At 47.9% G+C, this 26079-nt stretch overlaps 1 protein-coding gene across 2 annotated transcripts in view; it reads right to left on the reverse strand.

The window, feature by feature from the left end:
• Positions 1-4427, reverse strand: part of PCDH10 (protocadherin 10) — a gene marked incomplete at both ends in the record, with an annotated part of 29721 nt that extends 25294 nt beyond the window's left edge. For both annotated transcript variants that reach the window (XM_084203776.1, XM_084203775.1), the window contains 2 exons: positions 312-370; positions 1830-4427. In XM_084203776.1, the coding sequence (XP_084059902.1) occupies positions 312-370; positions 1830-4427 (2657 nt within the window). The remainder of the gene's footprint in view (positions 1-311; positions 371-1829) is intronic.
• Between the last annotated feature and the right edge of the window lie 21652 nt (positions 4428-26079).

The following is a 26079-nucleotide window of genomic DNA, read 5'->3' on the forward strand; positions in this document are numbered from 1 at the left end:
AAAGTCATTTGGTAGCATTTTCTTTAAGCTGGGTAGCTGAACTTTAGCTCGGTGAGACAATGTTTTCTGGGAGATCCTACAGAAGCGTGTTATTAAGTATTTGAAGCACGTTTTAGACTAACACAAACCGAGATTTTGTTCTCTTCTCAGTCAGTTTGGAAACCAGTTTAGACAAGCCATAATTCAAACTTACTTAGTGCATCTACATCCATTCGACTTCCCACTGCTTTACTACCCTCTTACATCTGTAGTAAATACATTTCAGACTTGCTAAAGCATGCATGAGGAAACCAGGGCTACAGAGCTCCTACCTGTTTACTCGTCGGGGTCTGTCAACTAGATAACTGAGCTCAGCACGCTGATGCTTTGTCTAGGAGAAAAGAAATTATTGGGAGATATTTTAACTCTTGATATTTCTGTAACCAGCAGCAGAAAATACACAGGGGAGCAGCTCACCATAGTCACTATAAATGGTAATGCTTAGCTGCAAGTAGGCCTGCAAAATCTGTTTCTAGAATGCAAGAGGAGGGGGAAAAAATCAGCTCTTAGTCACACAGATGGGAAGGCACAAGGGATTTTTTCTGGAGTTTTTTTGAGACAAGACTCTGACGTTTTCTCACAGTGCACACTGTTGAGCATCACAAGGACTCCCACAAAAAATTAGCATAACTATTTCTAGAGTTGGGGACTACTTAGACGGTACTGGTATTGCACCATAAAGGAAAAAAAATACATTGAGATACCCTCAAGTCATTAAAAAGGCAGCAGAAGTCAAGAGTTTTGTAGACATTTTGAGGCAAAGTCAGTATTGCAATAGAATATTAGAAATTTCACTGCAGAAATTAATGCCTTAGAATACACCATTCAAACAGCTTTGTAAGACTGGACAACACTCAGGTTTCAGTAGGGTAAGAGAGAATGTGGGGTTTTCACTAGTGCACAGGCAGAGAGGTGCTGGCAATATACATCAGCTAACCCAGCACAAAATGATTAATGGGGGAGTGATATGGCATGGTAAATGCTTCAGTAAAAATTCTCTGCACACCAGGTAACACAGCATAGGCAAAACTGCAGGGGACATTAAGTCTTAGCACACAATTTTACAGAAACTCTTTCTTGCTGCTCTTTGCAAACTTTGGGGTTATAAAGAGCGGTGCAGACAGAGTCAAGAAAAGTCAAAAACCCTAATTCACAAATTAATTAAAGCTCCTGCTAACTACAGTGATTGTCACAGTCTCAAAGGGGGTTTCCCCCAAAGCCTTACTTGCACATGAAAAGATTTCAGGACAGAAAAAGACATGGGTTTAAAGCCTTGCTCCAGAGCATCCTGTGATTACACCCCACGTCACTTCAGCCTTATCAAGCGGGGGGGGGGGGGGGGGGATTCTGCAAAGAGCTGTAACCCCCCCATCTCCCAGCCCACAGGCAATCCACTCATAGCTACCGCAGCCTCGGGGGCATCTCTGAAGGAATCTGCCCCAGCCGGGGCCAGATTCTTTCAGAGGCACCGGAGCGGGGGTGGGAGGGGGACTCAAGGGGAACACGCTTGGCTGCAACAGCTGCTCAGCCAGAGCGGGAGGGAGCCAGCGGAGTGTGCGTGTGTGTGTGTCTACCCCGCAATGGCCTCTGAGACCCCGTCTGTCCGTAAAACCTCCCGAGGAGGAGAGGGCAAAGCGGGGAGAGACAGCGGACGAAAAAAAGGAGAAAGAGGCAGGATTGGGAATGCAAAGCGCCTTCCGCGACGGGAGAGGAGGAGAGGGAGCTTCGGGAAGGATGCTAGGGGATGAAGTCCGCGGGGGCTGGGGTGGATGTGGGATGCCGGTCCTTACCTCGCTGGACAAAATGCTGCCGTTGGAGATGATGTCGGGCTGCTGGTCGGCGTAGCCGGTGACGATGGCCCCGCAGGGGTTGTGCTCGGCGTCGGTGCTGCGAGAGGGGCTACAGGGCTTGAGGAACATCAGGTCGGTCTTGGCGGACTCGGGGGTGAGGCAGACTTGGTAGCAGTAGTTCTGGTTGTGGTGGTGGGAGCCGAAGCTGCCCGACTCCTCCACCGGCACCTGCGCGGGGTTGCTCGGCACGTTGGAGCTCTGCACCAGCATGATGTCCGACTTGCTGAGCTTCTTCTTGCGGGCCCGCGCCTGCCGGCTGCAGCAGGGGCAGCAGCAGCAGCAGCCCAGGCAGCAGTCGCTGGCCAGGCAGGTGTAGATATTGAGCTTCTTCTCCTTCTGGCAGCGCACCGCCAGGACGATCATGGCCAGCAGGAAGATGAAGGACACGGAGCCCAGGGCGATGATGAGGATGAGGGTGAGGTCAAGCGAGTTATCCCCCCCGGAGCGGCTGGGGCGATGCTCGCCGGAGCCTCCGCCTCCTCCCCCCGCCCCGGTGCCCGCAGCCGGGCCGCCGCCGCCGCCGGAGCGCTCGCCCGCGCCGTCCACCAGCACCACCTGCACGGCGGCGGTGGAGGAGAGCGGCGGCTGCCCGTGGTCGCGCACCTCGATGACCAGCTCGTAGGGGCGCTGCGGGTCGCGCTTGGCCGGCACCCTGCGGGCCGTCCGCAGCTCCCCGGAGCGCCAGTCCATGCGGAAGAGCCCGGCCTCGTTACCCCGCGCGATGCTGTAGGTGAGGCGGGCGTTCTCGCCGTCGTCGGCGTCCACCGCCGCCACCCGGCTGACCAGGTACCCCGGCTCGGCGCCGCGGGGCAGCGCCTCCCGCGCCGGGGTGCCGTTGCGGCCGGGCAGGGGGCTGACGATGGCGGGGGCGTTGTCGTTCTGGTCCACCACGATGATGTGGACGGTGGCGTTGCCGGCCAGCGGCTGCGGCTCCTCGCCCGCGTCGCGGGCCTCCACCTGGAAGCTGAACTCTTTGAGCTGCTCGTAGTCGAAGGAGCGGAGGGCGTAGAGAAACCCGTTCTCGGAGTTGATGGAGACGTAGGTGAAGACGGACATGCCCTGGATCTGGCTCTCCAGGATGGAGTAGGCGAGGCGGGCGTTGGCGCCCTGGTCGCGGTCGGTGGCGCTGACGGCGTAGATGTAGGCGCCGGGCACGTTGTTCTCGCTCACGTACACCTGGTACACGGGCTGGCTGAAGCGCGGCGCGTTGTCGTTCACGTCGCTCACCCGCACCTGGATGGACTTGCTGGTGCTGAGCGGCGGCTCGCCGTGGTCCCGGGCCACCACGGTCAGCGTGTAGGCGTCGCCGCCCGGCTGCTCGCGGTCCAGCGGCCCCTCGGTGACGATGGTGTAGTAGTTCTTGAAGGAGCTCTTGAGGCGGAAGGGCGCGTCGCCCTGCAGCAGCTCGCACTGCACCTGCCCGTTCTCCTCCGAGTCGCGGTCCGAGACGCTGAAAAGGGCCACCACGGTGCCCGGCGCCGCCGCCTCGCTCACCGCCTCCTTGACGGTGGAGAAGCTGATCTCGGGCGCGTTGTCGTTGGCGTCCAGCACCCGCACCAGCACTTTGCAGTGCGCGGGCACGGCGTTGGGCCCCAGGTCCTTGGCTTGCACGTACACCTGGTACACGCTGCTCTCCTCGTAGTCCAGCTCGCCGCTCACCTCCAGGCGCCCGGTGCGCGGCGCGATGCCGAAGAGCTCCCGGGCGCGGGCCGAGATGTGGCTGCTGAAGGAGTAGATGATCTCGCCGTTCTGCCCCTCGTCGGGGTCCGTGGCGTTCAGCTGCAGCACCAGGGTGCCCGGCGGCGAGTTCTCCGGCAGCGACACGGTGTAGACGGGCTGCTCGAAGGCGGGGACGTTGTCGTTGGAGTCCAGCACCCTGACGGTGAGCAGGGCGGTGCCGGTGCGCTGCTGGGGCTGCCCGCCGTCCACCGCCGTCAGCACGTAGCGGTGCACCGCCTGCTGCTCCCGGTCCAGCGGCTGGTCCAGCACCAGCTCGGCGAAGCGGTTCCCGTCGCCCTGCGTCTGCACGTCGAGGGAGAAGTAGCTGTTGGGGGTGATCTCGTAGGTGCGCAGGGAGTTGGTGCCCACGTCGGGGTCGAAGGCGCTCTCCAGCGGGAAGCGGGTGCCCGGCGTGGCGCTCTCCGAGATCTCCACGGTCAGGTCGGGCTCCGGGAAGGAGGGCGGGTTGTCGTTGATGTCCAGCACCTCGATCTCCACCCGGAACAGCTCCAGGGGGTTCTCCAGGAAGACCTCCAGGTGCAGCAGGCAGGAGGGGCTCTGCTTGCAGATCTGCTCCCGGTCGATCTTCTCGTTCACGTAGAGTACCCCGGTTTCTAGGTTAAGCTCCAGGTAAGGGCTGCGGGAGTTGGGCGCCGTCTGGAAGCGCCGAGCCGAAAGTTTTGTAATGTCCAAGCCCAGGTCCTCGGCGATATTCCCCACGAACGTGCCATGCTCCTGCTCTTCCTGCACCGTGTAATGGAGCTGGCAAAAAGCCCCCTCCACCATCCAGAGCAAGGCAAAGAGGAATAGCACAACCATCTCCAGACGGGGAAAGAGATTCCCCCCTCCCCGACACCACCGCTGCCTCCTCTTCCAAAAGCCACCTCCTCCTCCGAAAATACACAGTACAGTGTGTGTGCGTGTCTGTGTGTGCGCGTCTGTGTGTCTGTGTGCGCGCGCGCGTGTCCGCGCCTGCAAGCGTGTGGAGAGAGAGAGAGGGATCGGGGGAAGGGAAGGGGGGGGAAGAGGTTGGTTTGGGGGGCTGGGGGGGATGCTAGATACTATTTCTTCTGATTCATGTTAGGATTTTTTTCTCCCCCATCTCCCTCCTTTTTGTTACGGGGATTATTGTTTCACACGCTGGCCAAACGAAGAAGACAGGCGTCCCCACTTCATCTGTGATCTTCGAAATGTACGGCCAACTAAAATAGCTATTAGCCGGCTGTAGCTAGAGACACACTGTAGCCCTCTTTTATTTATTCCGAGAGTCTTGGCACTGCACCGCGGCAGCAGCAGTGGCGGCGGAGACAGCAGCAGCAGCAGCAAATTCCAAGGAGGAAATTTTTGTATTTCAAGATTGTCCTCGGTTTGTCTTCCTGGTGGGAGTTGGAGGGTAGATGCTGCTGGAACAGCCGGTGGGCATGCCCTCTTTGGATGCAAGGAAAAGGCAGAAAACCGCGAAATAAAAAAAAATAATTTAAAAAAAAATTACCCGCAAAAAGATTTCATATTAAAAAAAAAAGGCAGAGAGCAGCTTAGCTACCCAAAACTTTCATTCCCCGATGTCCCTGGTATTTCCTCTTTTTTTTTTCTTTAATTTAAAGATTTTAGATTTCTCTCTCGTCTGTCAAAGGTCTTTCCTTTTCTTCTCTTATTGCTACGAGTACGTTCATCATCATCATCACTCTGCTTTTACGGCGGTGCCGATCGCGGTGGGGATTATTTTTTTTTCCTCCCTCTCTTGCTGCTTTCTCGCCTAGCCCCCGTGTCTGTGTGTGCTGCCGCTGCGCTCCCGTCCCGGCTCCGCTCCCAGCCCGGCTCCCCCGATCTCTGCCAGCAGTTTCTGAGCGGGCAGCGCTCGGCTCCGCTGTTTTTGCGCAGCGCCCGGCTCCTGCCAACCAATCGGCGCCCAGCACCGCCCCCGGGGGCGGCGTCCCATTGGCCGCGTCGCGCGTCGAGTGCGCTGCGTCACGGCCGGGCCGAGCCGCGCGCGGGCTGGGCGGGCGAGGCGGGCAGAGCGCGCGCCGGCCGCCTCAGCGCCTCATCTCTCCCTGCCTGCGGATCCCTGCCCGCTTCCCTCCTTCTTTCGCTCCTTCCCTGCCTCTTTCCCTCCTTCCCTGCCTCTCTCCTCTTCCCCGGGCCATGGTTCCCCCGCCGGGGCTGCTGGATGGGGAGATCGCCGCTCGTCCCTGGCACACGCACACGTCAACAAGCCCCGCTCCTTGGAGAGGGAGTTTCCACGGAGCCGCCTCCAACTTTCCTTTCCAGCAAAGCTTTTTGGAAAAAAAAGAGTAAACAAAGGGAAACTTGCGGTGGTTGTTGTTGTTCCTTTCCCCTTCCCCGCCCCTCGGTGCGTTCCACAGTGGAGAGAGCGCAACTTTCCGTCATTTACCCGTGCAGCGTTTGCAGCTCCGGCCAATTTAAAGTACCGCGAGCCTGCGCCAGTATTTTCCTATTTCCATTTTGGAATTTCCGCTGGTGCAACAGGAGACCGTCAGGCACGGTAGAAGAGGGAAAAGGAGGAATACTGCTTGTCACTGGGTGCTCAGGGTGGTGGGGCGGATATCCCTGGAGTGGGATATTCTCTCAGGGATAACCAGAGGAATCCAAGGGAAACGCTCCGGTACCGGCTGAGAGATCCACCTCCCTAAGGCTGCCGAATCAATAAAGTAAAAGAATGCAATACTTGTAATTCTTGTGGAGGATTCCCCCCGCTAAATGTTACTGTTCTTGAACAGCAGCACAAAGCAGGGACGTGCACCTCCCGCTCTAACCCCGTCACTAATCCATCACTCAGCAGCGGCTCCGGCCGCAGATCTCAATGAACTACCGGTGCGTTTTTCCTGCAGAAACGCAGGAATCCACATTAGGATGCCGAGGCCCCGGCACGAAGCTGTGGATGCCCCATCCTTGGAAGTCTTCAAGGCCAGGCTGGACGGGGCTTGCAGCAACCCGTTCCCGTGCAAGACATCCTTGCCCGTGGCAGGAGGGGCTGATTCCCCCAGCAATCCCGGCCATTCTGCCGTGTCCAAAGCCGAGCCCCCCGCGGGCTCCAGCGCCCGGAGCCGCGGGCGCGCCCCCGCCCCGCCCCTCCCCCGGCTGCACGGCCGCTGTGGCGGGCGGCGGGCGCCCCCCAGCGCCGCCAGTGCCGCACTGCGCCCGGCAGCGCCGCCGCTGCCGCCCCGCGGGGGACACAGCGCGCCCCGCTCCGCTCCGCGATCCGCGCCTGCCCCCGGCCTTGCCGCCCCTCTCCGCCCAGCGCCGCGCTGCCCTGGCCGGCTGTGCGGCTGCGGCAAGCGGCGCTGCCTCGCCGCAGCGGGAGGGAAGCGGCAGCCGGCACGGCAGGCGGGGAGATGCCCACTCTCCCCCAAATTGCATCCTGTTCTCCCCTTCAGGGTGGCTCCCTGCCCACCCCTTGGGCTCTGTGGCAGTGCGGGGCACAGTCGGCGGGGCGATTCCGGTGGGTGTTTTGCAGAAATATTGAAAAATTTCGTCAGAATGCCCCGGCTGCTCCCGCTTCCCGCTGGATGCGGACGGGGACCTCGCTGCCTTCCCTTCCCATGCAGAAGCGCCGCCGCTCCCTTGCCCGTCCGCTGCCGCCAGCTCCAGGCGCGGCCAGCGGAGATCGTGCCTCTCCTGCCTAGGGGACCGCTGGATGCCCATAGGGAAGCGGCCTCTGCCCGGCACTGAACGTGACCCGGGGCAGTTCTAGCCCTTCTCTCCCCGCCGCCGCAGCCCCCGGAGCGGCCACCTCTCCTGCCTTCGAGGAACGCGGGCGGCCCGGGCGCGGCGGGAGAAACCCGGGAGACCGAGCCCGCCCGTGTCCGTGTCCGCGTCCGTGCCCGCCTCTGCGGACCGGAGGAAGCTCCGGAGGTAGCGGGGGACACATCCCCGGGCTCGGAGCGCTCCCCACGCGCGCTCGAGGCGCGACACCCACGCCAGGCTCCTGCGGAGACGGCGTGATCCGGGGGGCAGCAGCAGCAGCCGCGCGGGAACGCACACATATTTATATCCACACACGTGTACAGGCGCGGGGGGAGCCGCCTCCCGCCCTCCCGGGGGGGCCCGCAGCCCGGGGATCCGATCTGCCCCCGCGATTCCCAGCGCAGCCGGGTCTCCATTTTGGGTCTCCGAGCAGTGCCTGGGAAGCGGCAGGGATCCGCGGCCGTCCTCCCGCTAATGCCGAGTGACAAATCGCACTTAGGCGATACATGAACGAGAAAATGATTTATGGATTTTCACGACGGTCTGAGCCGATGAAGGCGACATGAATTATCCATCCTAATGTGCAATATATCATTTTCTAATAACACTGGGCTGGTCCTAACGCTGTGCGCTGCTCGCTTCGATAGCAGGTATCGATTCGGCACAGTCCGAGCGCCGGCTTTCTGCCGGACACGTACCTCCTGCAGCACCAGCTGCCATCTGTGTATTTACCTCTTCCTAATGCCCAGGGCTAAGGACCGACCCCTGACACCGTGGCCTTTAGTTTTTCCATCTGGCATCATTTAATTTGGCAATTACTTTGCCGAATGAAGACTAATCTTTCGTTATCTGTGCGTTTGACTCTGTGCTGTGATTTGGAGATGGAGAGAGAGGATGCCAGGTTTGTAAATGCTCCGTGCTGGTGGGGATGGCACCTGGGTGAGTCAAACCTTTCCCCCCTGCCAAATCCTCCTTGGCACCCTGAGTACAACGGGGCACTTTCTAACAAGGAGAACAGATGCTAAATCATACTTCTGCTCACACAGAGCTTCCCTGGCACCTCCATTTACCAAATCTCAAGGATTATTTTAAAGACAAAATTTTTTGCTTTTAACTCGTATGCAGTAGGAAGGTGAATCATCCCCACACAAAACTCAATGCATGTGCATAAGAGGGGGAAGAGTTGTCAGATCTGCAGGGTGCTCAGCCCCAGGTCCAGCCTGGGCTGGTGCCCCAAGGCCAGGGCATCCCCTCTGGCCCAGCCAAGTTCTTTTGCCTTTCATCCCAGAGTTGCAGTGAAGTCATGGTGACATAAACTATGAACAATCCCAATTATTTATCTAAATGGTTCCAAGTCTAAAATATCACTTTCACATTGAGAAGGACAAGAAAATTCTGGCCTAGCATGAGACAAAAAGCTGAGATGGGGAAGATAGAGATGAAGGATTAACACATTCATTTGGGGTAGGGCATTAAATAAGTGATTACTGGGGAAGAGGTGAGGAAATGCTTCATTTCTCATTAGCCAAGTACAGTTTTGCCATTGCTCAGACACAAAAGGAGTCACATGTGTAAGAAAACATCCAAATGCAGTGTTCTGAAATAATCACTATCCTAACCTGCACAATCATATTTTAGGTTGTAGAAAGCTAATCCACATAGTTTAGTTGAGTCACCAAAATGGATGGTCGGATTCTATTTTAAGTTCAGTCTTAGTTTCAGGCTGGGTAACACTGTGGCCTCTTTACTATCTGGATGTTAAAAACACATCAAGAATTGGCCTCCCTTGTCCCTCAAAGGTCCTAGATTGCTATTCCTTGTTTTAATATGAATTATCTTGGTTAAAATATAACCAAACAAAACCCACCCAGGTTTTCCCCTCAAGGAAATGACAGCTCATGGTGCAGGAAAGATTACTGGAATCAGTGATAGGATTTGGATTGTAAATAAGAAACAAAAGATACTGTGGTTAGAAGAAGCCTGCTTCCTAAGAGGAAGATGTATATGTACTAGTGATGGGGCCATAGGATGAAATCCTGCTTCAAAGGCAGGTCGATACAGAACAATTTCTCAAATTAACTAAGAGGCCTGGTTAAAGTATCAGAGGGGAAGGTTCACTGCCACCACTCCCTCAATGGATTTCTCTCTTAATTGCCAATGAGGAGACAAAACAGGAAGGCTAGACAATCTGGCTAATCAATAAAAAAAGCCTGTCTTCATGTTTGCCTCAGGAGCACTCCGTATGTCAGATCGATGTGGAAGCCACCAAAGTTCTTGCAGGGGTCACCAGTGATTAAGACATTTTCTGATGGTTTTTAAACAACCCCAGAGACAAGCATCTGCCACAAGGTTGAAGATATAAGTAGAACTAGAGGTACAACGTTAATCATCACCTTCTCACTTCTGGGAGTGCTCCTGGTGCTGAAAACAGCTTGTTGTATTTATGACCTCAGACAGCTGTTTTAATAAGTGATGATCAAATATGACTTCATTACATGCTCTGTACTCCACCAATCATCAGATATGATGGAGCCTCTCCAGGAGGTGCCAGGAGTCTAGAGCAGAATGACAGCAGATGCATCCTACAGGAGTTTCTTAAGGCCAGCTTCTGCCTCCTTTTCTTTTCCTGCCCCCAAACATTCAATACACATTTCAGGGAGTCTAAACTCAAGCAGCAAGAAGCTGTTCAGTATGAAACAGTAGATTGGTACAGCCTGCTGCTATTATCCCGCCTTCTCCAGCTTTCAGAGTCTATCATAATGTTTATCACTAAGAGGAAAAAAAAACTCCCAGCCTGTTTCAATGACTTGTGATTTTAGCTGATTCAAGTCTGCATTGAAATAAATAGAATAAACCTATTTTTTCCACAGTTAAGCTCTGAGGATTTTCTATCAGTCAGGCCTTTTACAGTGTCCAGATCAGAGCAGCCAAGGTCCTGGTCACTTCAAAACAGTTGTTTCTGTATGCATGGCTTTACACTAACATTTGGCCTGATTCCTATAAGCTTGTCTCATGTCCCATTATTATTAATGTAATAGCCACAAATTTGGCAATTTAAAACTCCAATTTTATTGTCGTGTCGCAGATACATTACAAACAAATGAAAATGACTTTATACAAGGTGATCAGTCAAAAATACTGAATTTTATCTGTTTACTTGCGTAAAAGAGGTGACATATGAATCTAACATCACAGAAGATATTTCTTAACAAAAGATTTTCCAATAAGGCAAATTACTTACCGTCTAGCTAGAATTTTCAGAAAGATAGTTTAATCCATATATAGAAACCTGGTACTGAATCAGATGAAAAGCAAAATATGATCACATTGATCAGGAGAGGCATCATCTTTTTTTTTCTCTCTATAAATTTCTTTTTTTTTTTTTTATGGTATTGCTCAATCAGCTGCACCCATTTCCTTGAACTTCATCAAAATACAGTTGACCTGTATCTGAATTCAGCCAATGTTGCTAAGCTTGAATGATTACCGGAGCAAATGAGGACAAAAACTACAGTGGAAAACTCCACTTGTTTGAGACTCTGTTAAGCTTCTTATAATACACTCAAAGCCATAGGTAGATGTAGTTGCTCATGATAAAGAAAATTGCACTGTTGATTTTCTTTTCAGCAGTAAGTTCAAACCTTGAACTAAAGCACAATTTGTTTTGAGGTTCAGCTTAAAAGCAGTAGTTCAAATACAAAACTTCTATTCTTAGACATAACACTCTAGTGCTTGACAGAATAAATACAAGAAAGCCCTAAACTCGAGCTTGTTTGCCCAGAAGAATTTGCATTTTTGGGCCTCAGTGTTCCATGTATATATAATTTCCAGATGATAATTCTATCATCTGAGTCATCATGCCAACTATGCAGCAGATAACAATAGCAACAACTAGAAAGGAAAAGGAACAAGATGACAAAAGTGATGTTATAATTATGTAGGCACTTAGGAAGAGTGTGCACATCTGTATTTTTGTACCTATTCTAGGTGGAGCTACTTGCACTACCAATATTCAAGACTGTATTTTTTGAGGCTTTCCTTAGTAAGATCATATGCTCAGGTGCTTGCTTTTTCTCCTAAAATTACATCTGTCTAGGGAAAACTTTTCCATAGTCTTACCCACCTCTATTTCAGAGGAAGTTCCACTTGGAAAGCAGTTTAGTCTCTTATGAGGCAATGATCACTTTTTTTTTTTTTTTTTGGTCTATGCTAAAAATATTGCAATACTCAATTCAAAATTTACCACCTCCACATTTTGGAATAGTGACTTTAGCAGATGGAGGTCTCAGGAGAACTTGTTGCCATTCTCAGGAAGAGACACCAAAGGGATAAGTCCTCAAAAGTTCTTCCACAGAAGCTGTTCCTTGAAACACTTTCACATTCTCAGCAATTTATAAGTTGGAAAATCTGTGCTAGACACCTCCTTTCATAACTGCTTAGTGGCTGGACTGTGTGACAGAAACTGGGCAAGTTCATGTGTTCCACACAACTGCTGATGAGGATGAACAGAGTTTTTCTCAGAGTAATGATTTCCAGGATTCTGCAGAGCTGGATGTAGATTTGAAGCACACTTATCCATACACTTGCTACTCTCAGTGGTGGTAAGGAAGCAGGAGAAAGTGGAAAAGGAAAAGCATCGCTATAGAACAACAGAGAATAGCAGAAAAGGATTATCATAATTAGTAAAGGATAGGGAAATGGCTATAAAAATATAACTGCAGCAAAACAAATGGTAAGAGAGAAAAATTAAACAAAACAAAACAAAACAGAACAAAAAACCCAAACCAACCAACCAACCAAACAAACCCCTCCCACATTTAGGCTTAAAAGCAAAACCAATCAGGCTATAACCACAAAGCTAAATACCCTACCAGACTTTTCAGCAGGTTCCTAAGTTCCTGCAGCCTAACAACAACAAAAGTTAGTTTCCTTTCCCTTTTCATTAGCAGGCTTTACATATGCATTTGGAAAAGCTCCTAACTGTGAGCTGTTACTTAATTAGGTGAAGCAGGAGTAGTCCATGCTATAGATTTCAGTGGTCCACACTCTATTCATTATGCAAGTCGGGGCCTGGTGTTGCTACAATTACAGTTTTTCAATTAAAAATCAAACCAGGAGATTGTCTCCCTCACCAGAAGTCTGTGCAGCAGTGGGATCTCCAGAGGCTGAGCCAGCCTGGCTGCTGCTGCCTCACGGAGCTGCAAGGTTGCTCTGCTCAGCAGGATCTCACAGCTACAGGGCACAGGGACAATACACCTCGCTCAGCAAAACTTTGGAAACATGATTAGCAAAGTATGCAAGTTGCATAAGCAGACTTGGGAAATGTTGGATTTCAAAGTTCCTGATGTTGTTGCTTCTAGTGAGCCTGTAAATCACGGTGATCTGTCACTAAAACATCCCTCTTTGCTGCCTGGCAGTCCTGCAGTTTGTGCATTGGAATAAGGCACTCAAAAGGTACCCAGCTTGTATTCTGGGACAGGATCTTTCCCAGGAAATCTTCTGTTGTTGGATCAGTGCACACTATGGGCAGTGGTGCTGAATCAGAGCTGCTTCATAGCTGCAGCACTTCGGCTTCTGGTACAGTGTCCAGTGCAGAGGGAAGGCAAGGCAAAGCAAGATCCTGCAGCTGAGGATATTTAATGCCCTGTGCTTAACATGTTGGTTACCATGTGTAAGGCAGGTCCCAGTTCCTTGGTTTTAAGATAGGCTGTAACAGTGTTGCCAAATGTATTTTGTGTGAGTGGAGGAATACTTGGGAACAACTTGGGCCTGGTGAGAAGAGCTCCGGAGGTGATTATGATTTTAGAGGAAGTGGAGGGTTGGCACAATATGCTCTGAAGAAGTCTGCAGCCACATGTGACTGTCTCCTCACATGCCCACAACAAGCTGCTGAATCACACCTGCTTCCTTTAATACTGGTGTTTTCTCATTTTGCAGGCTTTGCTATGGAAATCTTTTTGAAGTAACACAAGCATATACAATCATATGCATATGCTTACATGTAATTACATGAACCTTTGTAGCCCCACATTTCTCTTCACAGAGAAAAGCAAGGCACAATTCTTCCCAAGAATATTTTCTGTGATTCACATTCTCTGAACCTCAGAGAAAGAAAACACAGTTCTTATCATTTGCTGTGCCAGTGTTTGTGCAAAAGTAGAATGCAACATGGAGATTGTTTAGCCAAAGCGATGGTGTATTGTTTCCTTGGCCTATCAGTCACGAGATTCTGTGCAGTGTGAGCAGTGGTGTGCAGGGTTGAATGCTTGGCAGATTCAGTTTTAGATGTATAGAATACTATAGTATAATAAAGTCATTAATTAGCCTTCTGATATCCATGGAGTCAGATGCATCATTCTCTCTCCCCTTCATCAGAGTCGCCTTTGATTTGCAATAAACCTTGATGTCGAGCATGGAGAGATAGTTCTGCAAGATGTGCAAAGGGGAATGTAGCTGCAACCAAGTTCAGCGGGAGCAGTGGCCAGCACAAACCCTATCCTCCCTCTAGCGAGACTTTTCAAAGCACTTCTGAGCTCTCAGGAGAGGCTGATCAACTCAGCCACTGGAGACAGCAAAATGTTACCCCCGTGACTGGCAGGGTCACCCTGCTCCGCACGGAGCTGGATCGTGGCTGCTCCTCCCGGCTGCCGAGGAGCGGTGCAGGGCACGGCTGCCGCGGGGAGGGAGAGCATCATTTCCCCAGGAGCTCAGGGAAAGCTGCAGCAGCTGCTGCTTAGGAAGGAATGGTCCGGCAAATCCTGCAGCTGTGGGAGGCGGCAGCTGGATTGCAAACAAGCCGTGTGATGTCCACCCAAAAAGAGGAGCTGTGCTTATTACAAATCAAAGTGGAGGTGCAGCATGCTGCTGCTGTGCAGTAAGGAGGAGAGTGCCTGTCTCAAGGAAAGCTGAGAGCTGACTTCAAGAAGTGATCAGTTGGGGAAAAAATATCACATGGGCGCTGTGAAAACTCTGTGTGAGCTAAGCACGAAAGTAATGAGATTTGCAGGAAAGGGAGGGGAAAGGAAGTGAAGACAGGAAGGACTCAAGTTGTGGGAAGTGTTAAATAGAAGAATGAGCCATGTAAATGTGATTTAGGGTAGAGTGGGAAGATGTCAGAAATGTTGTAGGAAGGCTTGGATTTTCTTAGCTCTGAAGAACATTTGAGACTTTGCTGGCTTTCAGTGCTTCTCATAGATTTCCCTGTAATTGGGGGAAACTTGGTGAGAGAGGATCATTGCTTCCTGTAAAAGCCAGTGTCAAGAGCAGAGTGGGAATATTTTGGAAGAACATACTGCTTTGACTGGTTGGGCTCTACTGCTGCCTTTAATTGGAAAAGCTTCTCCTGGAAGGATGTATTAGGAAGTTGTCTGCAGCTCTCCCTTGCTGCTGTAATGCTGGGCAGTAGGGATCTGGGGAGCACTTGTGTCCCCCAGTTTCCACCACTGTGTAGTTTCCAAGAACCTGAAGCTGACAAGGAAATGAGGTTATAACATTCAATTTGCTGGAAAGAAAGCATATAGACCTTTTGCTGTATTTTGCTCAGCACAGAAAGGAACAAAAGCGCAATTAGGAAGGAAGAAATAGCTTTTATGGCATGACCAAGGTGCTGATAAATAGCTTTGGAAATGCAGTTCTTATTGCAAGTCAAGATAGAAAATCCAAATAATAATTGTATACATTGATTTAACAATGTAGCTGTATGGGCTTACAGGATAGTATTGAAGAATATTAACTGAAAATCCTCAACCAGAATTCAGAAAATTATAGCATCATCAGAAGTCCTTTATCTACAGAACTGTACTATGTAAAACTGTAAATTTTAGTGCCCCTTTTTAGAATTTTCAGCAGGTAATAAATAACCACCTTGTGTTGTGGTCTCAGCAGGAAGAAGGAGAATAATACTTGATTGGCACTCTGATCTGAGAAATCACAAAAAATGGGGCTAGGAAAAAAGATGTATGTAACTGTTTTTTGGGGTTTTTTTTCATCCCAAAATGAGCTTTCTGGGTAATAAAGTGATACTGCAAATTTCTAGAGGTGATTGCTGTAATAAAATGGTTTCCAGAGCTTATGTGCTTTTAGGGAATGGCAGAAATTGTCATTTGATGTAGTACCAATGTTAGAAGACAGGATTGTGCTCTTGCTTTGCTAGTGGTGGTAGCTAGGAAGAACTGCCTCAGTCGCTACATGTGTATAATGGGCATAATATTTCTCCCCTATGAAAAAAAGTGAATTAAGGCCATAAGAAAAAAGATTCCATACAGGAATTGGACTTCATTATTGCACATGAGCCTACTCTGAGAAGGTTTCTCTTTAAGTCTCCCTACTGAAGTGGGATAGAAGCAGAAATGTGTGCTTTGGGCATCCTAACAGCAGAAGTTTGGAAGATTTTTGTAGTAACTTGGTGTGGCTTGGCAGTATGAAAAATGCAGTGTTAGAGCTTACAGTGCTGCATCAAAAATGCTGTGGTCATGCCAAAATACAGCCTGGTATAAGCACATTTGGCTTCTTCACTGTCTTCAGAATACAGAGAGAAATTAATGTTGCAGTGGCAGTTGCACTGCTTGTCCCCTGTGTACTGGATTGTAGCTGCCATCTGTCCCGAGGTGGAAGAAATCAGTAGATGTTCCATATTGCTTGATTTGTCTAATCTGCTAAAACTGGGATGGTCTGATAATCTGGAACCTGATGCAGCTTGTCCAGTTTGTTATTGCTGAGTGATGAGATAGCATTTCTATGATTTATCTATCCATGCATAGAAGATGCTAACCATATCTTAGCAATCTAAAAAGCCTAGCATAAGTTTATTGAAATACTTGTGAAATTAGAATAGAGGTTTCCTTTGTACCATTTGGTTGCCAAGTGTGGAATTAAGCAATAATAGCTTTCAGTCTGTGAGAGTGGTAAAAAAAAATAAATTATGAAGTGGTTTAACCTTTTTGGCTATAAAAGCATTGAGACTTTGGCATCTGTTAAATCACTGGAGTTTTTGACACAGTTTTTTTTGGTTTTTGGGTTTTTTTTGGGGTATGATGAGCTCCTGCTTGTAGCCATGGCTTCATTTGTCCTACAAATCTGTGTGTGTTTGTCAGCTAGTTGACAACTATTCTTTGATCATGACTTTTTGGGTTTTGTTTTTTATTTTTCTCATGCAGGGACAAAAAAATGTATTTTCTCTGTCACTCATGGCAAAACAACAGAAGCATTGCCTGAAATTAGGAAAGATCAATATCCAACCAGCATGCATTTTAGTTAAAATATTCTGGGATCATGTTTCTTGTTTTTAATGTTTGCTGCTATATTCATTTTTTGGCCACCTTGGTCTACAGTGTAGGTACATGAACACACATACAAATGTGCACAAGTGGGAGTAAAACTCTCAGTTACAGAAGTCTGATCTTGCATTTTGTGAACATGTGAACATTGTGAACATGTGAAATGATGATGAAAAGTCCGGAGGTAACTGGGACGTGGACAAAATGCAGAACTGGGACTCGAACTGGCAATACAGAGAGCATTTTCCGGAAAGAAAAAGTATGTCCCATTCTCACCCCAATTTTGGGCAAATAATATTTGTTTCAGCATGAAACTGAAGGATAAAATAGTAGTTATTCTCACTGTGATAATTATAAATCTCAGAATTGGTAACAACTTCTATGCCTTGTTTTATCTTAATTTCACTTCCTCAAACCAAATTCATTTGATTATATTGTGGAGCAAAATGCTGAAAATGTCCTTTTTGAAAATATATGGGAAGTAAAATAAATAGAAAGCAAGCATGTGTTCCTTTTTATTGTATTTTTATGGAGGTTATAACCGGAGTTATTTTCCTCCAGATTTAATCTTTGTTCTTATAAGCAGTTACTCTTGTGGAACCAGTGTGGACCAGATCCAAAGTTGTTCAAGTAAAATAGAAGATTTCCAGTGATTTCAGTATTATTTTGATCAGGCCCTTAATCTTTTAGAAAATGTTAAGCTTAATAGGACTATTGTGTAAATGGTGCTGATGGAATTCTCTTTTGTGCCTAAAGGAGAAGAAGGTGGAGACTTACTAAATGGTTGTCTGTAAGTATTGTTTTAGATCTTTGTCATTCTGTTCCCTTTCCAGATGTTTTTGTATATAAAAAGCTGAAGTAAATCCCTTTTTAAAGGTTCACTGTTGTGTTAAGGTACTTAAAGTTTAATGTCTTTGTGTCAAAGAGCTTTTATGAAAGAAGATTTGTCCAGGCATATCCTGTAATAAACATCTGGAAACTGCAGGGATTGGCCTATGGTGGCTGTATAGCAAGAATACAGTATAATTAGCTGGCTTTACATCAGTATTAATTTTCCCCTTATTGTCTTTTTTTTTGTTTGTTTGTTTTTTTTTTTTGTTTGTTTTTTTGTTTGTTTTTTTGGGTTTTTTTTTGGGGGGGGGGTTGTTGCTGTTGTTGTATTTGTTGGTCTTGTTTGGGGTTTTTTTTTGTCTATTCACTTATTTATTTTTCAATCTGAATATATATGTCCTGTCTTGGTAAAATGATCTTAAATAGTCCTCTGATTGGTAGACAGCTGAAAACTCCTCATCTGGGATTGATGCTGGGAGGGCTGTATGAAAGCAGATTATATCTCTGCATGCTATTCACTGATAAATTGTTTGAAGAGCAAAGTTTCTCATCTCTAAATTTCCTTTAGTATCAAATATATAGGAAAATGACTATGTCTCATAGATTAGTCAAAAGAAAAAAGCTGCCACAGAGGTAATAGGCATAATTTGTATGCGAGCCAGAAGTTTAATTAGGATTTAGCAAAACAAAAAACTAGAGCTTTAGCCCATCTGATACAAACCAGAAGTGAAAGCCCTTTAACAGTTTGGAGGGGGGGAAGCGACTTTCAGCTTTTTTGCAAAATGGAAAGGGAAAGACAATGAATAGTTTCAGTAGCAATAATGAAGATGGGAAAAAATTGCAGAAAATACTATAAAAGAATAAAGGAACAGAAGTTTGCAAGAGTCTCAGAGGGAAAATTAGGTGAGGAAAGTTCTAGCAAATAAGAACTAGAATATGAAGTAGTAATTCCTTTGCTACATTTATAGTCCTGTGAATGAACAAACAAAACCAAAATCCATATTTTGGATGTGATGATGCTGAACAGTAATGATCTGTAATAGCAAGAGTCCCCATCAAAGTTCTCAGATGACGATAGGAGGCTTTAGAAAATAATTTTAAGTGTATGACTTAATCGGTAGTTCTTGGAGAATTATTATCACTGACAGTCCAGGAACAGATTAATTGAGTGGACATGCAGAAACAGAGTTATCATGTCCCCAATTTAGCTGCACTTACCTAAAGTGCAGCTTGACTTTTCCAGAAGAAATGAGACTGGGTCAGTCAGGGTGGAAGGGAGTGGAGTGAGTCAGCCCTTGGCCAGAGGCACAAACCTGGATTCCCACACAGAATCACACAGAATCACGAGGCTGGAAGAGAGCTTTAAGATCATTGAGTCCAACCCATGCCCTAAAACCACCACAACTCAACCATGGCACTGAGAGCCACGTCCAGTCTTTTTTTAAACACATCTAGGGATGATGACTCCACCACCTCCCTGGGCAGGCCATTCCAGAACTTTATCTCCCTTTCTGTAAAAAACTTTTTCCTAATATCCAACCCTTGGTGCAGCCTAAGACAGTGTCCTCTCACTCTGTCACTTGCTGCCTTCAGTCTTTTGAGCAATGAAGACAGCATTTCCATGTGCCAGCAGTGCCTGCTAAAACCAAGAAAGGTTTACCAGAAGCACAGCACCACCAGGAGTACTGTGGAGAAGATGCTGAGCAAGCACCCAGGGGAAGCTGGTTCACCTCAGGACCTCATTGTCTCTCAGAACTCCCCGTGACTATTCCCCAGAGGCCTTCCAGCAAAAGGAAGATTTTAATTGCTTTGAGGTAGAAGGAGAAAAATGAAGATGGAAATGAGAAACGCAAGTGCTTACAGATACTTGCAGGTATTCACTGTAAGTGCCTTTGTTCAAAAAGTCCCCAGCCCTGTTTCAGTCTGAAGGAGGAAAAAATTTGCTTCTGACACATTTAAAACTAATTTTGTTCTCATTTGTGTGAGAAGATAAATTGCAATTCTTATGAAAATATTTCATTTTAATTGTGTACGTTAAAATATGTTTAGCATACAGGATGGTTAGATTTATTCCTTGGATGTTTTATTTTATTGCTCCGTGTATTTCACCTGCACTTCCAATCTGTATAACACACATATTATGAAGCTGCAAACAAAGTGTCATTTTATTTCTCTGCTGTCTCACCTCTGTTTTTTCTGAAGAGGCCTGCCTTAAGAGGCCACACTCTCTAAGCCCATAGAGGTACTAGCCCAGACTGCTAATAAAAAGCCAACTAATATTAATTACGGTGTCGCTGTGTGGTTCACATTGGGAACGTGGATGTTGTCTCTTGCAACAGTATGAGGTAGTGGGTCTTCCCAAGTAAGGGTCATCTATAAATAAAATTTCTGACACCAGAACCATGCAGACTTTTGCATTTTGAAGTTAACCAGTGCTCACGTGGAGCACTCTCCTCCCATCATCAATCTTCTAACAGAAAAGAGTTCAGGGAAAGCCCATGCATAGGCATCATCTAAGTTTGGGTCGTGTTTACCCTGTCCAACCTATGGCCTCATGGTTTTATTTATATCCAGAGTCCATAGTGTGAGAAGAGTGCAAGAGGCATTAACAATGCCCTTTTTCCTTTTCCCCCAGCATAATTCAGATGGGATTATGGGTGTGCTCAGGTGAGTTCACTGCTCTGAGCACAGGGGAACTGCGATCCCTGGTCTCTCCCCTGTTTTACTGATGTCCTTCTAAGGCATTTTCTTTTTCCTTCCAGCTTTCCAAATGTGATTTTATTATGTAGAGAGGTGACTTCAGACTTAGGTGGTTTGTGTTCTCCTCTCTTTGTTGGCTTGACAGGTTATATGGAACCCACTTGTCCATATAATCAAGTGGGGAATAGGCCCTGAGTCCTCTACCACAGACTTCCAGGTGCTAGACCAGACACAGTACGTCCCTCAGGTTTGATGACTCTAAGTATTTTATTATATGGATATATGCTGTAGGATGAAATTCTTCAGAGAATTTCATACTTATAATCAATTGATTCAGACAACTATTTTCATTAAGGAAAAAAAACCTCTAAAATACCTGTTTGAAACTGACTGAAATGAAGTTTAGTTCTGGTTTTCATAGTTCCTGCAGTTATGTGAAATAGTGGAGTTCACTTTAATTGACCATGCACAATGTGTTTGCACGTTGCTAATTTCAAAATCCAAGGCTTAATGTTAAAGTTAGAATTTGAATGACCTAAATTGACAAATACAAATTTTTTATATACACCAAACTTTTCACTTGCTATGATGCTAATGCTTAGATACCTTATTTAATGATAGTTAATACAGTGATACTGATTTTGTCCCTGCTGTGTTAATTATTAACCCCAGAAGGCAATGGAAATTTTATTAGACTGAGTACTGGATATTAATACTGTGCCTGACTATGTTGTGAAAAAAAATGAAGAAGGAGCCTGCAAATATTTGTAAGTTAATTGCCTAACTTGGAAACCACTAATGTACATGAATAACATTTACTCACAGAGATTGTCTCAGTAAATTCAAGATCTGTCCAATGAGTAGTTGTCAAATAAGGCCATAAATCGCACCTTTATGAAAAGTTTAAGAAATGTTAATGAGAAGGCACCCTCAAGGTATTATGGAAACTTGAGAAGTTTTCATGAACAGTATTTTAAAGTCATGGATCATTAAATAAAGGAACTGGTCCAAGTTTAAAAACAAAGAACCAGAAGTTAAGGTTAGTTTGCCTATATTAAAAGAAATAAATCTGAAGTAGCCATCAGCTCATGGTAGCTATTTATATCTACCTGACAACAACAGCCACAATGTCCATGTTCCTTCAAACCTGGTACACCATACTCAGTGGCTGAATTACACATGGGTTTTCACTTATTGTTGTGTCTGGCCAGTGTTGGAGCAGAATCAGTGAGTGGGCAATCACCTGAGCCATGAAGTAGCCTGGCACTCAGCTTTCACATGGGAAACAATGTGGGGACAAATGTCCTTGAGCCTGCTTTATGGCTAGGTGAAAATTATCCACCAGGGTTTCAGCTGTCCCTTGTTTACCTGAACAGTGAGTTGGGATAATGTCACTAGAGCGAGTAGGAGAAAATGACAATCTGATGGCAAAACAAAATTCCTGTCTCAGAGAAAGTGATTCCCTTCATCACCTGCAGATGGTTACCAGTCCCTGTCTGGGATGGTTAATTGGGGTGCATATAGTACAGAATCTCTGCAAATTCAGGGGGAAGTTTGGGAAGCCAATAGTCACACCCAAGAGAGTCTTCCAGGATCCTTTGTGGATCCTGGTATACTGAAAGAGGTACATCCCAGTGGCCCTAGGGAATAGGAGGGGATGCATGTTCTCCTTTGAGCAGGGTTAATTTCTCTTGAGGCCTGAGGTGGACCTCTCCAGCCCTATTCTGAGTGCTCAAAGCCTTTCAGCACTGATTTCATCACCTTCTGTGTGGCCAGCCAGGGAGGATGAGTTGAGATGTACAGGTAGGACCATCAGTGCAGCAGGTGCCCAGTGGGGGTGCCTTGCTAATGCTGAAACTAATGCTGGGTGGTGGTAGGTTCCATGCAGGCCGGTGACCCATGGCATGATGTCACATCAGGACACCCGCAGCAACAGCTTCTGCTCTGTAGAGTGTTCCTGGACTACTGTCTCTGGAGAGGCCTGGGGTGATACCAGGACTGCTGTCAGCAGCCTTCTGCCACTCAGGAGCTGATCTGCTGCCAGGAGGTGAAAGGAGGCTGTGGCAGAGCATTGGAGACACTGCCTGAGAAGTGTTGAGGCGGAGGAGAGGAGCAGAGGTTTTGTAGCAGGAAAAGCACCTCTTGCCCAGGGGGGCAAAGATGCAGAAGTACCTACTCTATAACGCTGTGGAGCCAGAGGAGCTCCCAACCCTCAAGGAGCTCAGCACCATAGGTAAGGCCCCAGGGGTCCCTTGCAGGAGCACAGGATCACATGGAGACAAGCTGTGGAAAGCCCGAGGCTGGGGCCATAGGTGGGACCCTTCTGGAGGGTACACACTGCTGCAAGGAGAGTCCTGCTTTGTTGTGCCTTGGAGCTCAAAGGTGCCTTTGGTAGCTGTGATGTGCCACCCATAAGGCGAAGGGAGCACCCAAGATTCATGGATGCTAGTGATGCTTAAAGATCACTTGCTTTTTATCTATATTTCATATATCCATAGGTCTATAGATTACTATTACATAGTAACATAGCTCCCAGTATTTTTACTACCCTTTCTCTTAGATTTTTAGAGTAATAAATTAACCATATAACAGATTCCTGAAATCTTAGTCTTATTTAGTCTTATTTTCAAGAATAGAACCTAGAAGTACATTTTGTTTTCCAATCAGAATCTGAGAAGACACCACAAGAAGTGGAGCAAAGAAGCCCTGGATCAACTCCCATGGGGCAGTATCCAAGGAAAAAATACATAACCAACTCTTCTTCTAATTGGACAAAGTTTGTTAGACGTGATGATTTGCTAAACTTATAAAATGGTAGAAATCTGATGCCAGGTGTGTCTGTGACCACTGGGACACCTGGAAGCCTCCAAATAAAGGCTTGCTTTTTATTTTAACAGTGTTGCAAGGGTTTTTCTCTTATAATATCAGGCAACATCAGCGAACAACAAAAATCAGAGGGTCCACACAAACTCACCAAGTTTTAATAAAAAAAATTACACAGTTGGCATGGAAATTTCTATGTTAGTCCCTGACTCACTGCTATATAAGCACATGGATATAAGTCCAGGGTCCTGGGGGCTCTGACCAGGCTTGGTTAGGTGTACCTTTATAGAGATAGGTTTCTTGCTTTCTGCACAAATTAGTTATAACGTGCAGCCTGGTTTTTTACACCTTTTGGGAAATAGGTCAGAGTGCTTTGGAGGGTCTTTGGTGGTCTTGATTCCCCCTATAGTCCATGTCCATTTCTTGGCCTCTTTCCTGCTCTTGTGCTGTACTGTGTTGTGCTCATCTCCAGGATGTAGAACAAGGATGTTTGTCCAGAAAAGTGCTGCTCTACTTCCATATGGCCCCCCTCCTCCAGCCCCCCTTTGTCCTTTCCCACTGAGTGTTAATACCAACAACCCTTGGTTAGCTCTGCAGCCATCCATCTCTGGGTGTTTCAGACATACATACTATATCCATCTACACTAGCACAGGCACTGGCAGTGTCTAAAATGGAAATCACCTTTGCAAATACAGCCTGCCTTTCCTCTCCAGGCCTGTGTTGGACACAGGGCAGGCTTTGAGCCTGGGGGCAGTCTAGAACAGAGGTGGGCAGCCCCAGTCAGTGAGAATGCTTATTCAGGGTGAGGGGGAGCTTGAGAGCACTTCACTGTCACCTGTGTGGGTAGGGGCATGGGGGATGGTGGCCTATGCTGACTTCAGAGCATGGTATGGCTTTCATTTGCTTTCCAGAAATCTGCAAAGTCTGGTCTGGAATGTCTCGGCACATCTACAGACAGCTCTTGAAGGGGAAGGTGAGCCTTGTAGTCTTGCCTCCAGCATGTGCCTCATCCTGCCCCTCTGGGGCTCTGGAGCAAGGCCCAAAGTGTCATCCCCAGGGCCATGCAGGTCACCTGGCAGCCTCTTTACCTTTGGGTAAAAGCTACTTCCACTTGCTTGTGTTTTTAGGCGGTGGACATTGCAGTTGGAAGTTTTGCAGTTGTCCCAGGGCATGCCAATGTGGCAGAGGGCAAGGTTTTGCCTGTTGAGAGACCTATGCTCATTTTGCACAAGACTCTGAAGATGTTTTACAACCTTGAGGGTGATGAGACCAAAATTCCCGGTAAGAAAATGAGATCCTTTCCTTACACAGGCCTTGCATTGTGGCTTGGTGCCAACACGATGAGTACAGCAAACAAAAACTCTTCTAACCTGCAAGGTGCTGAGTGTGGGCACATATGTGATAGCCCAGCACCCTGCTCCTCCTTAAGGAGGCAGCCTCCCCTGCTCAGCTCCCCTGTGCTCCATCTGGTTGCTCACAGCAGGAGGCAGAGCTTTGCCTAGCCTTTCCTGTCCACTGTGTCCATTCTGGAGATGTGGATGAAGCTGGAAGGGGGAACTGTCTGGCAGTGTTGCCTGAGAGCTGGGTGCTGATGACCTCTAGTTTCTGAGCTGGCTGAGCTGTGATGAGAGAGGCGCTGTTACTTTGTGCTTCTTCCCTAGATAACATACCTGTTGTTCAGCCAGACTTTGAAGACATTGCTGCACACACCCACTTTCGCCATGAAATTGTGGAGCAGTGTGTACACGAGACCCTGCTTTACTTCGCTGGCGCCCTCCAGCAAAACAAAGAGGTGGAATTCACCTTCAGGACCCTCGGTATCCTTGCTGTGCGAGAAAAAGTGGTCAGCATGACCTTCTTTGATGGCTGCCTGCTGGAGATGGATAAAACAGGAAACATGCTGAAAGCCCTTCTCGAGGTGAGCTTGTCATTTCTGTGGGATTCCTCCTCATGGCTTCGTGGCAGTGTGCTGTCAAAACTTACCAGCTGCCTTGTCTAGACTGTTGTCACCTGCCTCGCCACCCAGCCTAGGCATGCTCCCAATGAGTTACTCCAAGTCTCAGGAGAGCCTCAGCCCCTTTGAGGGAGGGGCTAATGACATCAAGGGAGAAGGTGTGTGAGGCTTTCTGTCTCAGAAATCCAGCGCATGTTCTGGATTTCTGCTGATGTACTGCTGTTCCCTTCCAGGATCCCAACATGATGAGCAACGTTGCCTTTCCGGGTCAAAACAATTTTAGTCGGGTCAGTCAAGATGAGATTGTCGTGCTGCCAAGGTGAGCAGGATGGCTGCTACAGCCCCCAGCTTGTCAAGCACCTGCTCAGCCACTGCTCTGGGGGTACCCTCCTGCTGAGGCTCCTTTCCAGCCAAACTGGGGCAAATCAGCCACTTCACAGGAGAACTTCCCTCTCTACTGCTCACTCCTCCCTGGCTTTGGAGATTGCAGATGAAGGGGCCATTCTGCTTTCAAGAGGGACGAGAGGGTGTAGTGGGATAGAATATAAGAAAATAAAGGTAGTGTAGAAAGTAATCTTACCCCTAAGGAGTTGCAGCTGTGCCAATTATCAAAGATTAGGAACAGGCCTGACTTTAACAGGCCACAGCTGTAACCAATGGGAAGAAGAGTGCTATAAAGGAGTGGGTTGGATGGTTGAGAAGGGAACTGGAGTCAGTTGGCTACTCTGTGAAGAAGAAAGAGTCAGTGCTCTGAGAAGCTGCCCATGAGAAACACTAAGAAGGTATGAAACTTTGGCAATAAGGAGACAACAGTATGGACCCCCTGCAATAAGGTGGTAAGAGGGTCTGTGCAGTTAGCAGGGACAGCATGTGTTCTGTCCTCCGAGGACCAGGCAGTGCCCCCAGATGTGTGTGTCAGCCTCCAAGAGAGCCTGTTGCTCCAGCTTTACCCAGCTGGTGCCTTCTTGTTTCCAGCTTTGTGGCTGAGACCCCTCACCATCCAGGGGGCTGGCTGGTTTCCCTGAAGCCCAGAAGAGAGTCGGCGCCGTGGGGTGGGGGCTGCCGCAGAGGTATGTCCAGATGAGTGCTGCCAGGGACTGCCTGTGCTCTTGTCCTCATGGGGGAAAAAGGTCTGAGGTTGCTGTGGGGGAACCTTTTCTGGAGAGGCTTTGAGCTGTGGCG

This window comes from Fringilla coelebs (genome assembly GCF_963513975.1).
Source record: "Fringilla coelebs genome assembly, chromosome: 4".
Taxonomy (NCBI): Eukaryota; Metazoa; Chordata; class Aves; order Passeriformes; family Fringillidae; genus Fringilla; species Fringilla coelebs.